The sequence below is a fragment of the Beta vulgaris genome, chromosome 4 (assembly GCF_026745355.1).
Source record: "Beta vulgaris subsp. vulgaris cultivar EL10 chromosome 4, EL10.2, whole genome shotgun sequence".
NCBI classification, from domain to species: domain Eukaryota; kingdom Viridiplantae; phylum Streptophyta; class Magnoliopsida; order Caryophyllales; family Amaranthaceae; genus Beta; species Beta vulgaris.
The window spans coordinates 13904116-13917927 of record NC_079205.1 but is presented as its reverse complement, the minus strand read 5'-3'; the positions used below and the strand labels follow the sequence as shown (position 1 = coordinate 13917927).

General features: G+C 34.9%; 1 protein-coding gene across 1 annotated transcript; it reads right to left on the bottom strand.

Moving 5' to 3' along the window:
- Positions 1-7376: 7376 nt before the first annotated feature.
- LOC104891445 (probable E3 ubiquitin-protein ligase ZFP1) lies at positions 7377-13609 on the bottom strand. The gene is made up of 7 exons (XM_010677142.4): positions 13436-13609; positions 12979-13059; positions 9395-10253; positions 8691-9073; positions 8245-8355; positions 7943-8110; positions 7377-7795 (listed from the first exon to the last, which is right to left on the bottom strand). Exons 3-7 carry the CDS (start codon positions 10218-10220, stop codon positions 7652-7654), a joined length of 1632 nt encoding a protein of 543 aa, XP_010675444.2. The 5' UTR covers positions 10221-10253; positions 12979-13059; positions 13436-13609; the 3' UTR covers positions 7377-7651.
- Between the last annotated feature and the right edge of the window lie 203 nt (positions 13610-13812).

The following is a 13812-nucleotide window of genomic DNA, read 5'->3' as shown; positions in this document are numbered from 1 at the left end:
TCCCCTCTGACGCTCGCTTAATTAGGATTCTTGAACTCCCGTATAAGCCAGATGAGAAAGATAGACAGTATTGGCCCCTCACTCGATCTGGGGATTGCTCTACGAAATCAGGGTACGGTTTTCTTTTACAACAACAACAAAATGACATCTATAGCATGACGACACCAGAAAACACGAAGTTCTTTCGTCGACTCTGGAGTTTGAACATCATGCCGAAATGAAAAATGTTTATATGGAAATTGTGGCATAATTGCCTGCCAACGGCCTCGAACCTTCATAATCGAGGCATGCTTATTCCAAACCAATGTCACTCTTGCTTACATGATAACGAGGATGATCAACACATCTTCAGGAACTATCCGTTAGCGCTGGAGGCTTGGGCAAATAGCAACCTTCCTGTCCAGCTAGCCCTGGGATCTGCCGTCTCTATCTATAGTTGCGTGGCTTGAACTTTAGTTTGTGAAATTTATTAAAGAAGATGGACACTTTGGGAACACGGTTGCCACAGTTTATTAATATTCTATGGGCTATTTGGAATGCGAGAAATAAATGACCAAATATTTAGGCGAATTCGGGAAACATTATAGAATCTAAATAACCATATCAGAGAAGGAAGCCGTCAGCACACTTGTTTCATAGCGAATGATATCTCCTCTCCATCACCGCCACCTGCACCTAATTATGGCCACCCTCCAGGGTTTATTATGGCTAACCTAGGGAGATTACAGCAGGGAATTTCGGATATCATTATTCAGATCAATGGCTCCTGGTAGACCTGGTTATTGGACGGGTCGGGTCAGGGTCAGTGCAGGTCGAAAGCGGGTCGGGTCATAAGAGGGTCGCCTCGTAAAGGGTCGGTAGCGGGTCGGGCCAAATGGGTAGAGGGCTTATAGCGGGCCGATAATGGGCGGGTCGGTAAACGAGCAAGAAAAACAAGGAACAAAAGAGCCAAAAATAAGTATAAATGAATGCGAATCCGAATATGTAATTGTTTTTACAAAACTTATTTTATTTTTTAAAATTATTGGGTTTCTTTGTTGACCCTATAATGGCCATATCCAATAATGACCCTGTCCAATAAAATCCTGTCCAATAAAAGCCCTGTAAAATTGACCCTAACCCTTTAACCATTGGTCTACCCTGTCCAATAACCACCTCTAGCTCCTGGGATGCAAAGATTGGGAGGGGGGGTGCAGCATGGGTGGTCAATCAACACCAACAAAATATTCATAGGTAGGGTGTTTTCCTTTATGCCTCTTCTGCCCTCCAGACTGAGCTAGTGGCGTGTCTACAAGCGACCAGATGGGCTCGAACGACGTCCTCCTCGCAGGTACTAATTATCACAGATTCAGTGTTGCTAGTCAGGTTCTTGATCTCCCAAGAAATGCAGACATTACAATAGGTCACACATTGAAAGCGATTCGGGAGGAGGCTGCAACATTCCCTTGGTGCCGTATCATGAAGTAAGTAGCGACCAAGTACAGCAAGCACATGCCATAGCAGGGACATGTCGAAGGAATGGTTTTACTTTACTTTGAGTTTGCTTTGTACGTTTAATAGATGTCAAAAAAAAAATTACTTACTATTACTATTACTATTACTATTACTATTACTATTACTATTACTATTACTATTACTATTACTATTACTATTACTATTACTATTACTATTACTATTACTATTACTATTACTATTACTATTACTATTACTATTACTATTACTATTACTATTACTATTACTATTACTATTACTACTACTACTACTACTACTTCCTCCGTTTCATATTATTCGTTACACTTCTCAATTCACGGACTCCTAGGCAATTTTTGGAAAAGAGAGAGGTAGAGAGTAAAATATAAGGGACCTATGTGAGATGAGGGAGATAGAGAGAGTTTATTGCCCAAAAAGGAAGTGTAGCAAGTAATGTGAAACTTCCTACAATGGAAAGCGTAGCGAGTATTATGAAATGGAGGAATTATTACTATTACTATTACTATTACTGTTACTAATACTGTTACTGTTACTGTTACTGTTACTGTTACTATCACTGTCACTGTCACTGTCACTGTCACTGACACTGTCACTGTCACTGTCACTGTCACTATCACTGTCACTGTCACTGTCACTGTCACTGTCACTGTCACTGTCACTGTCACTGTCACTGTCACTATTTTTTTTTTATTATTATTATTATCATTATCTACCATCTACTAGAAATTTTTGTGCTCTAAGCATATTAGCAAGACTTACAAATATTTCTCTACTTAGCCGAAGTTGTTCTTTGCACAAGTTACGATGGCCTGTCAACAATCAAGATCCTATGTATAAAATGATGCCACCATTCTCCCCCCGAATGCAAAGGCATCTGTTCAACTTGGGTTGTCAATCTCCTTAACTCATGCAATGCTATACGCGTCAAACTTCGTTGCACCAAATCTTCATCCATTCTACATAGGCATAATTCGATTTAGACAAACATATAAAATCCGATAATAACTAAAAGTTCCACAATAAGTTTCATGTAAAATACGATAATAACAATAAGTTCCACATATAAAATCATCATAAACATAAAATAAGTAAAAGTTCTAACTAAAAAGCAATCCACCATAAAGTCACACAATTTTAACTAGATTATCCTTTGCAACCATCTAAGTCATAAAACATATTATTATCATCCATAGGCATCTCTGGCCTATTAACATAATCATTTGAAAGTGCATAATGTTTCCTAAAGAAACGAAGTCTGCCATCATTATTACGCAAAAAGACGAAAATATATTATATTATTAAAATCTATTATTATCATCAATTATATCATATTACATTACATTACATTACATTATATTATATTACAAGCCCAACGACAAGTCATCAGCAAACATAAAGCTAATGTCGGAATAGCAGCTGTTAGAAATCGATTATATTATTATATAGTATTTTATATTATATTATATTATATTATATTATATTATATTATATTATATTATATTATATTAAATTATATTAATATTATATTATATTATATATATTATATTATTATTATATATTATATTATATTTATATATTATATTATATTATATTATATTTATTTATATTATATTATATTATATTATATTATATTTATTATATATTATATTATATTATATTATATTATATTATATTATATTATTATGAATTATATTATATTATATTATATTATATTATATTATATTATATTATATTATATTATATTATATTATATTATATTATATTATATTATATTATATTATATTATATTATACTACCCCCGTTCTCTTTTAGTTGCAACGTTTGACAAATTGCACTATTCATGTTATCTTATTTGACCATATTTATTGATTTATATGTTAAACAAAATATAGTCATGTGGGGTCTTGTTTGATTCGTTTCGATGTAAGCTTTCATAATATCAAATTTTTATAATTTTTACTTACATACAATTAGAGATAAAACGATTTGAAATTGTACATTGCCAAGCGTGAAAGTCAAAACGTTGCAACTAAATAAAAACAGAGGTAGTATTATATTATATTATATTATATTATATTATATTATATTATATTATATTATATTATATTATATTATATTATATTATATTTATTATTTATATTATATTATATATATATATATTATATTATATTATATTATATTATATTATATTATATTATATTATATTATATTATTATATATATTATATTTATATTATATTATATTATATTATATTTATTATATTATATTATATTATATTATATTATATTATATTATATTATATTATATTATATTATATTATATTATACTCCCTCCGTTTCCTAAAGATCTTCCCATTTACTGTTCCTACAGATACCAAGGAAAATCAAGTTGTGTGAGGCATGGTGTGAGTAAAGTAGGAGAGAGAAAGGGGTTAAGATAAATAAACAAATAAAAGGGGTTAAAGTAGGGGAGAGAAAGGGAGTAAAATTGAATTAATAATGTAATGGTGGACCATATGATAGTGACATGAGATGATAAATAGGGAAATATGTTTTGCCAAATAAGGAATAAAGCAAAAGAGGGAAGATCTTTTGGAAACACCCTTAAACGGAAAGAGGGAAGATCTTTAGGAAACGGAGGGAGTATTATATTATATTATATTATATTATATTGACATAGCTTTGCAACTGTAAACGAGTTAGATTTCATAAAGTTGATGAATTTTGATTTGGATACTTTCCAATAGATTTAATGATCAACATCCAAAGCAAATTTCACTCCATAAGGGAGCTTGCTTACTCCAACAAGCTCAAAATCTCTGACAACAATTTGGTACCCGTATATTTAGATGGGTCCGTCACTACCTTCATCTTCTACACGAAATCTCTATCTCTCTGTCACCTCATATATAAAAAAATATAACTATTAATAATATAAAAATAATTATTTGATATAATATCCATAAAAATATACATAAAAAAATTGTAAAATTAATTTTTCTATAAAAATTATGTAAAAGCCGAAAAAGAAACTTATTCGTGATTTGGACAAAAAATCAAAATTTAAAAAAATGCGGAGCAAATTTTTTTTTTTTTTTTTTGGTCTTGACCAAAAATCAAATATTCAAAAAACTTGGACCTAATTAGGGCCTTAATATATAAGTTTTCCCGTAAGCCTCCAAAAAATCTCATAAACGGGCCTGTGTATGACATAATACCCTGTTGCTCCCATCATGTGACACATCTCAATAAAGGTGTTAGCAAGGATGGAACTTAAGAGATAAGGTCGGGATATTCCTTGAAGCTCAGCTGAGGTGACTCAGCTCATACTTCTTTTTATATTTTATTAAAATCTCGGAAGCTCCTACAATGTCTCATGCGATTCCTGCCACATAATCCATAACTGCGAATAATGAGATATAAACAGAGGTATTGAGATCAAGAAAACATAAAAAACCAAGTTTCATATGGCCATTTAACAATCTCTGACCCCTATCTTTGAAGACAACTATAGAACACACAACATGCACTCTGAAAAAACCTACTATATTCTACAAACTACTATTCAAATTTTCTATTGGAATCATAATTGGGAGGGGAAAACATATTTTAAAGTCCTAAAGTAATCTCAATATCATCTAGATATACACCAAAACCCTGATTTGAGGATTCCCTGTATCAATGGTGAATCAAGAATTTTATGATGGGACGCAGATTAATATATATACTGAACCAGAGTTTCAGAAGTTGATATAGGAACTTGTACACCTAAACTGTTCTTGACTGTGAACTTTGTAGGTTAATACAGCTAGCCAGCTAGGGCCTAGAAGTATTAACATCCCAATCAGTGTCGAATTCAGGATTTAACAAATTTAGGACAGATAAGTTTAAAGCAAATAGCATAAGCAAACGAGTAAAAGTCCAACTATATGTCTCTATCAAGGGGCAGTGGTGTATCCAGGATTTCACCCACGTGGGTTCGAAATTAACGAGGCGTTGAACAAAAAGAAATCATACTCCCATCTTCTTCTTCACAAACAACACAGGAGCTCCCCAAGGTGACGCACTAGGCCGAATATAATCCTTATCCAGCATCTCTTGCAACTGCGTGTTCAACTTACTTTTATCAGGAGATGTCATTCTATATGGTGCCTTAGAAATACGTGCAGTGCCAGGAACTAAGTCTATGGTGAACTCAACAGCTCTTGCATGCAGCATACCAAAAATCTCGCTTGGAAACACATCCATAAACTCGTTCACAATCGGTATATCCTCAATTTTCAGTCCAACCTCTTTACTTAGATCTTGCACACTACAGAAGAACAACTCACATCCGTTCTTCATCAGCTTCTTCACTTGCATTGCAGAAATGAACCCAAAGTTCTTAGGCTTCCCAAAACGTCGATACAAAGTTAACTTCTCCAAAGGGTTTCACAGTCTATTTTGGCCTTGTAAAAACCTAACCAATTCATCCCAAAAATGACATCTAGGTCTTTCAGGTTAAACTCTATCAAGTCCAAAGGAAATAGATGTCTCCTATCTTCAAAGACAAATCTTTGAACAATTTGGTATAGCTTATGACCTCTCCACTAGGTATACTATATGCAAGTAAATTACCTCAAAATTTACCAACCCAGACTTTAATGACGGACGACCAAATAAACGAATAAGTCGCCTCAGAATCAAATAACCCTTTAACAAGAACGGAGTTAATAGAGAAGGTACCAGAAACTACGTCGGCAGATCGTTGAGCTTCATTGCGACTCATCACGAACAGTTTACTCGGAGCCTTATTTTGGTTGTTTTTGCTCTCACTAGCAGGCTTACTGTAGCTTCCTTGGTTGTTCTGTGATCCTATAGGCTTCCAACCTTGATTTCCTGACTGGTTGAACCCGTACCTTCCCTTATTACCACTCCCATTACCATTTTGCTCTTTCTTCTACTTGGGGAAGCACTCATACTCCCTATTGCCCTTCTTTTGGTAGTAGTTATAGGTTACTAGGTCTTCCTTACAGTCTCTACCAGGGTGGTTCTTGCTGCACTTCTTACAGTGGTAAACCCTTTTAGACTGACCCTTATTGTTATAACTCTGACCATTTTTCCCTTCGAAATTCCTATTCCCATTTCTATTCTTCTTAAAATTCCCCTGATTTTCTCCGGCATTGAAATCCTTTCTCTTTTCACCCGCTACTACATTCTTCTTATCACGCCTCGACTGAAGACCATAAATATGGGTGACTCTTTCATACACCACATCTAGGGATGCAAAAGTTTCACCTCCTAACCCCAGTTTGATTTCCTCAATCAAACCTTGCTCAAATTTTCGAGCATTAATTTAGCTCTTTAGTGGCTACTATCTCATGTGCAAACCTCGACAATGCTATAAACTTATTATAATACTCAGATATAGTCATTCTCCCCATCCTAAGGTTTGTGAATCCCTGAATTTTCTGTTTCCTCATAAAAGCAAGGTAAAATTTTACTCTTAAAGCAGAGATAAAGAAATAAAAGAAGGGTTAGTGGGGCTATGAAGAATAATGTGGGAGGAAAGAAAAAAAGTTGGTAAAATTTTACTGGTCTGACCATTCGCAAATCGCAACATAGTATTTTAGAAAGAACACATCCATCATTGGGATTATTTTGAAATGGCTCATTGTTAGGCCGAGCCATCTACCCCTTATAAACGGTGGTTTTACTTATTTTTCAAGCAATAGGAGCCTACTCCAAAGACACCTCTCTTGGAATTTATTTATCTCCGACAACTCATAATTGAGACAATTAAAGTCAAATTTTCCTATTAGCTCACCACACAATGTAGAGCTGGCTACGGAAAAGAGGCATCATGAAATAGGGAGCAAGTAATAAATGAATAACCACTTACGTACATACAAGAACAAAGTAACTATGCTTGATTATTCACAAAAATACTAGATTAAGAGACCCAACTACAGGACCAGAGCTTACAAATGGCTGTACAGTTTGGGACATTCCAGGTAAAGAGCACTGCGGATAAGTTGGTGCGCTGAATAAATGGTTTTTATACAAGTTCATCTGCAAAAGTATATATGTACCAGTACAATATAAGTTCTATATAGTTGAAGCAAATAGATAAACAGGAGAAGCTTTTTGATCTCCATCAGAGTACCAACTCTACCCATCATTCAGTCCTTTCCTTCAACAGCCAAGGCAGCCGATTTACAAATTGGACATACGTTCTTCAAGAGCAGCCACTTCTTTAAGCAATCTACATGGTATTCATGTCCACAAGCTAGAGTTCCCAGTTTATCATTATTCTCATACTCATCCTGTAATGCCAAATCCCATCTTATTATTAGAAGCTTGTTCTCAATTACCACGCTAAAGTTTCAATTGAATTTTTATAACAGGCTTAAGAACCGGAGAAAAAGAAGATAAAAAGGCAAAAGCTATGGAAGCACCATGGTGATTTTTACCTGGCAGATAATACATGAATCGTTGTTTTGCTCAACAGATGGCAACTCCTCTAGATTGATAGTTGCTGCAGTAGAACTGTATCGCCGGGTTTTGAGATGACATCTGATGTCTCCTTCAGAAAGCCCAGTGCTTACTGTCCCAATCCGTTCACTCAAAGCAAGAAGCTCCTAGAATGAAAGAAAGCAAATATCATATATCACCAACAACAGAGTACATAAAAAGAACAAATACACGTCACAGACCACAGTACATATTATCTGCAAAAGAAGGTACAGAGTCAACATTACATTTATAAACTCACCTCATAAGACATGTCGTCAATGTCCAAACGCATATCCCTATGATGATCAATGAAGTTTTCGACATCGTAGTCAACTTCGTAAAAGTTAGGGAATTCCAGAAGCGCAACTCTCTACAAACAATGAGACGAAATTTTAACATTAGAGGTAAAGTTATATATATGAAGTATATAAGCAGTAGTTAATCAGCTATCAATACCAACTCATTATCCAGATGATGTCATTTTACCTCATTTCATACCCAGAGTAATTAAGAAATAAAATTTTAAAGAGTAAAAGCAGACTTGTAAGATTCTAAATAAAAGCAGATACCTAAATTGGGTTTCATGAAGTATAAGTAGTACTTAAACAGCTGTAATCAATAAGTTATGACCCAGGTTCTGTCATTATGCCTCACTTATTCATTCCCAGAGCAATATTGGAGTAAAGGTTCAGAGAGTGGACATACATCTGCCTGCAAGGTCCTTAAACGAGGAAGATCACGACGTCTAGAAGCTACATCAGGCACAAGGCTTCTTCCTTGAGAGCGATAAATTCTTATTCCTGTTGGTCGGTTTGGTTGTTCTGCGTTTTCTTGGGGTATAGATAAAACATCATGCTGCATACCATCATTTGGTGGAACTCTACTTGGAACTGCCAGAAAAGGAGGATAACCAGCAACACTATACCCTCTCACACCTTGAATATTCTGTGGTGGATGAAGATTGTGGTGTTGTTGAGCAACAGGTGACGAGTGCAAGAAATTTGCAGAACCATGGTTACTAGATCTCTCAGGGTATCCAGGTAGACTGACATTTCCCAGCTCAGATGAACCTCCATAAAAGCTTCCCCCTGGATGAATCACGAAACAAAAAGTCTGGTTAGCCATTAGCACCACATTTTAACTTCACAAACCATATCAGCAACAGCTCAAATTCACACTTTCTGAACAGTCAAATATAAGATAAATTATGTAACAGTTTATGAATTATCAAGTATGACTGGAAAAAGAATCAATATTAGTACATGTGTGTGTGTCCTATGCTCTTTGTTTGTGCTCCCTACACTCTTTGTGTGTGTATCTCTCTCCTCCTCACTCCTCTCCATTCGCTGTGAGCTGTATGTACATGTGTCTTATAACGAAAGAGACAACTTCAGTCATGAAGATATTACCTTGATAGTAGGGCAACATGGGTGGTCCACTCCAAGGCAAACCCCCAGTATTGCCGATTGAGTGTTGATCCAACCATGTGCAACCAGATGGCTGAAAAGACTGACCCCCATAATTTCCTTGGAGTAAATGGTTATTATAGTTTTGCACCATACCAGAATCCATATGAAGCCCAACAGCACCAGATCTATGCCTTGCTCCTGATACTTCCATCATTGGCGGAGTGCCATTACTTCTGTAATCAGGCAAAGGAAGCGGTGTTTCCATAGAAGCAGTTCCAGACTCAAAATGACAGCCAGCCATAGGAGCAGCTGAAGAGCTACTAGGCCCCGCAGAAGCACCAAAATGCTGAACATTCCCTGGAATGCCCTCAGTACCTTTTCTCTTACATAACTCTCTAACACCTTCTGCTGAGTAATTGCTCCTTCCATGTTCATGAAAGGGAACCATATTGACTCCATGATTGCTTGAAGATGGTAAATGATCCACAAATCCATGGTTAAGTGGAACAGGAAACACTCTAGCCCCAGAAGCAGGGTCCACGTGTACATTAAAAAAATTAGGCTGGTTTGTAGCAGGATGGTTAGGCTGGTTATACTGTGTCATTCCATAATAAGCTGGCCTAACAACATGATCGGGTAAATAATGGAGATCAAAGCTGTTCATATTCCCTGATGGAGGTAACACTTGATTTATATGTGACCGGGGGTAACTCGCTGTGCTTCCCAAAAGAATACAGGGCTCAGGATGGAGATGATTCTGACTCTGCTGTCCATTTGCTAGATCAAGTGCCCGCTGACTGCTACACAACATATCTCTTTCATTCATGTTTGGTCTATATGAAGATGATAGTTCTTGTAACTGTTCAAGACCAAAAAATGCTGTCAAATTTTGGACCTCAAGCATCAACTAAATAAACAGAATATTACACCAATCAGCTTAATCATTAATCGTAAATCCAACAATTACTTATGCACATTTCCGACAAAGGTAAAGAAAGCCTCCAACACAGCAGAAGATGCTCCATCAAATCAAAGCATATCCATCAAGATACAAAATATGCAGGGTTAATAATAATAATGGTTCAAAGCTCCAAAAGAATCGGGAAAAATGGCCAACGATTCTGCAGCAACAAGTTTCCAAGTTGCGTATGACACGCACCTAATAACATCACTCTTTGGTAAGCCAGCCATTTTTATAAAAAATTCCAACCTAGAAAGTCTAAGTCCAATATTCATAAACATGCAGATGAACTAGCGATGATAAATGATTACACCATAAACTTCAGCGTTGATAAATGATTACACCATAAACTTCATATTCCTCAGTCAGCATATTATATATATTCTTACAGCACTAATAAGCGAGGTGTTGCCCATCTAAGAGCATATATCCCAAGATTCTAAACAATGAGAAAAATAAAATACCAGCACTAGAACTGGCTCCAGAAAGCGTAAGAAAAACTTGTCTGGATGAAGACACCGTAAGGACATGCTAAAGCTTTAAATGTTACAATACCAAGAGAATCACATTATGTGTGTCTGTGTGTTTGTGTTGTGTGTAAAATGAAAAGCATTCCAGGGAGAAAATGTTAAGAAAAAAGAACTAAAAGAACTGAGAGGAAGCATTAAGCTTTCTAGGTTGAAACCTGTTGCAAAAGGAAAATCCACTGTGAAAGTAGCAGGTTAATATGCTCAACCTATGTACATAATGTATTATCTAGTGAAACGCACACAATGCGGCTCATAAATGCACAAAAACCATTAAAAAGCCAATCATTCCCCTCAAGCCTAACAGCAAGAGCATAGGTCAAATGGCATATTCATTTGCTAACAACAGCACACATTATCAACCAAGTTCAAAGCCCCTCTTTTAAGAAAAATAGCACTTCTAACTCGACAGACATATAGTGAATGCACAAGTAATCCTGTTGCTAAAGGTGCAGAACACATAGGAAGTTTTATTCATAGATACAAAAAAAACTTGCTGCATTCTAATGAGCCACTTTTAGCTAAAGAAATAAGTCTCTATAGATAGAGCCTTAGAGGTGACCAATTGACAAGGTATGCTGATGTTCAGACCTATACTCTTTTTAATATGGAAGCACCCTAATGTTGGCTAATCTGATATACTAGTTTACCTAAATTTCTTTTTGGTGACCTGGTGAATTTGTAGTTGAACCATTTTGGCTGTTACTGCTTCTGGATTTGATGTATTGCTAATGCAGAAAGATTAAATCACAGAGTAGCAAACAGTAAAAAGCTCAGAAACACATGGCAAACTGTGCAATCACTGCCAAGACTGGAAATGCTCAAGATCTTAGGTGATGTACTGATGTTATATCTAGCTGTTAGTAGTTAGTACTATAGTAGATAGGTCTCAATTGTTTTATTGAACTGGGTCTGTTAAGCATCATTTTTGGTTCTGAAAGCTTAGTTATAGAAAGTTCACATGTTTGGACATTGCTAGGTCCTGGACGCCTGGACGGTGATGCTACTCATGTGTATTCAGGATGTCAGGTCCTTTTATACAGCGCTCAAATGGTAATTTGTTCGTATAGTCCTCGTGATTAAAAATAAAGAGAAAAGTCCCCCAAGGGTCAAGCCATCAAGCTAAAATAATCTCATAAAATAAACCTCCCTTCTTATTCTTTGCTACTCCTATGTTCTCTATATGATATGCAATAAGAATAGAAATTTTAATCCTCTTTTCCTACCTAGCCTGCTTTTATAAATTTGATCTTACATACGTAAGAACACATACCATTATACCAATACTGCTGTACTGTAATACATAAGGTACTATTTTAAACAATCCATCAACAAAACAAACCCAAAAATAATTGTTTCAATAAAATTTAACTCACAAACCAATAACAAACATTTTATGTATTACATGAATCGAGAAAATAAAAATAAGGACCTTGCTGGTGCATAGATAATCCAAACTAATTAACTAAGAAACTTTAATTCTCCAAAATACTTTTACCCAAGTTAAGTAGTTCGAGAATAAGCTTGATTATCCTTCAAAAGACTCGTATAAAGTTCCAAACGTTCCCTAAACTATCTATTGAAAACTACGCTATATCTTCGGCTCCAAGAAAACCCAAAATATTTTCAATTTTAACTATAGTAGCAAATAAACCCCACTACAGAAATACGCAGCAATCAGAACAATGATAGAGCCACACCAAGTTAAAAGCATCTTCAGCAGAGAACACAATTTATCACCATACCCTACTAAAGCTGCACATCATATTTGCCAGAAAACTCCACATAATTTATGTATAGTTTTCCATCATTCTATATATTGCTTTTTGATCAAATACGGCATATAAATTTTGCTTATTATCATCATGAACTTTCTTTTATATACATCCGATAGAAGGAAAAATTAAACATCGGATTCTACAGAAAATACCAACCAAATGAAGAATACAAGGAATCTAACCTGAAAAATTAAGCACACAGCAGAATATAAAAGACCCAAAAGGGAGTTGGGGAATTTCAGAGTAGTAAAGAATTTTATATCCTAGCATGTAAGCTAATAAACAAATTATAACGGTAAAATAGAGACTAGTTGTTACCTTGATATCATCAATAAATCAAAAACTAAAGTTTATAACTTTAATTTTGGCGGGCAATTATAATCAGCGTCGATTAAATACCTGCAATTAAATCATACAACATCGCATAAATTTGGGTACATTGCAAATAATCAAAAACTGAAAAAACCCAAAAGAATCGAAATGTAGACGGCTAAAACCATCTTGAAAGAACGGTAATTAGTACCCCAAATTGCTATAAATTGAAGTCCGTAACCCTAATTTCATAGCTAAAACCAAATTTTTATGAAAAAATTAAAAACCCAGAAAAAATAAATCTTAACATAATAAACCCAATAACATAATAAACTGAAAAAAGTAAAAAATATATACATAAATTCGATGATCAAAACTCAAATTAATGGAATTCTTGTCAAAATTAGGGGAAAATAAAAGCAACCCAGATAAGAATTGATGATCAAATTAGAGAAAAACTCACCAAATTAAAGCTTGATCACCAGAAATTGGATAGATCTTTGACGACGAGCAAAAGACAGAAAGGAGAGAGAAGAAGAAAGGGAAGGCTAACAATGCTGGGTTTTCTATTTATCGCTGTTTTCCCCAAATATTTATTTTGCGAAAAATAGTGTTGAGCTTTGCAACATAATATAACCGTTTTTTTTAAAAGGGATTACTTCCAACATAATTTTGGTGCCTAAAAGCTAAAACTAGTTGGGAAATTAATAAAATTGGTTATCCCCTCAAAAAAAAAAAAAAAAAAAAAAAAAAAAAAAAAAATTGATTAAAAAAAAAGTGACCGTTTGGTATAATTCTTGGAGGTCAAGGAATATTTTAGGCGGTTAAATTTAAGTAGTA

Excerpts from the sequence above, each read along its gene's own strand:
- LOC104891445 (XM_010677142.4), bottom strand. The coding sequence starts at position 10,220 with ATGAATGAAAGAGATATGTTGTGTAGCAGTCAGCGGGCACTTGATCTA. Across the intron at positions 9,074-9,394 it reads CATGTTGCCCTACTATCAAG|GGGGAAGCTTTTATGGAGGT; the intron begins GTAATATCTTCA and ends TGATTCATCCAG. Across the intron at positions 8,356-8,690 it reads TAAGGACCTTGCAGGCAGAT|AGAGTTGCGCTTCTGGAATT; the intron begins GTATGTCCACTC and ends CATTGTTTGTAG.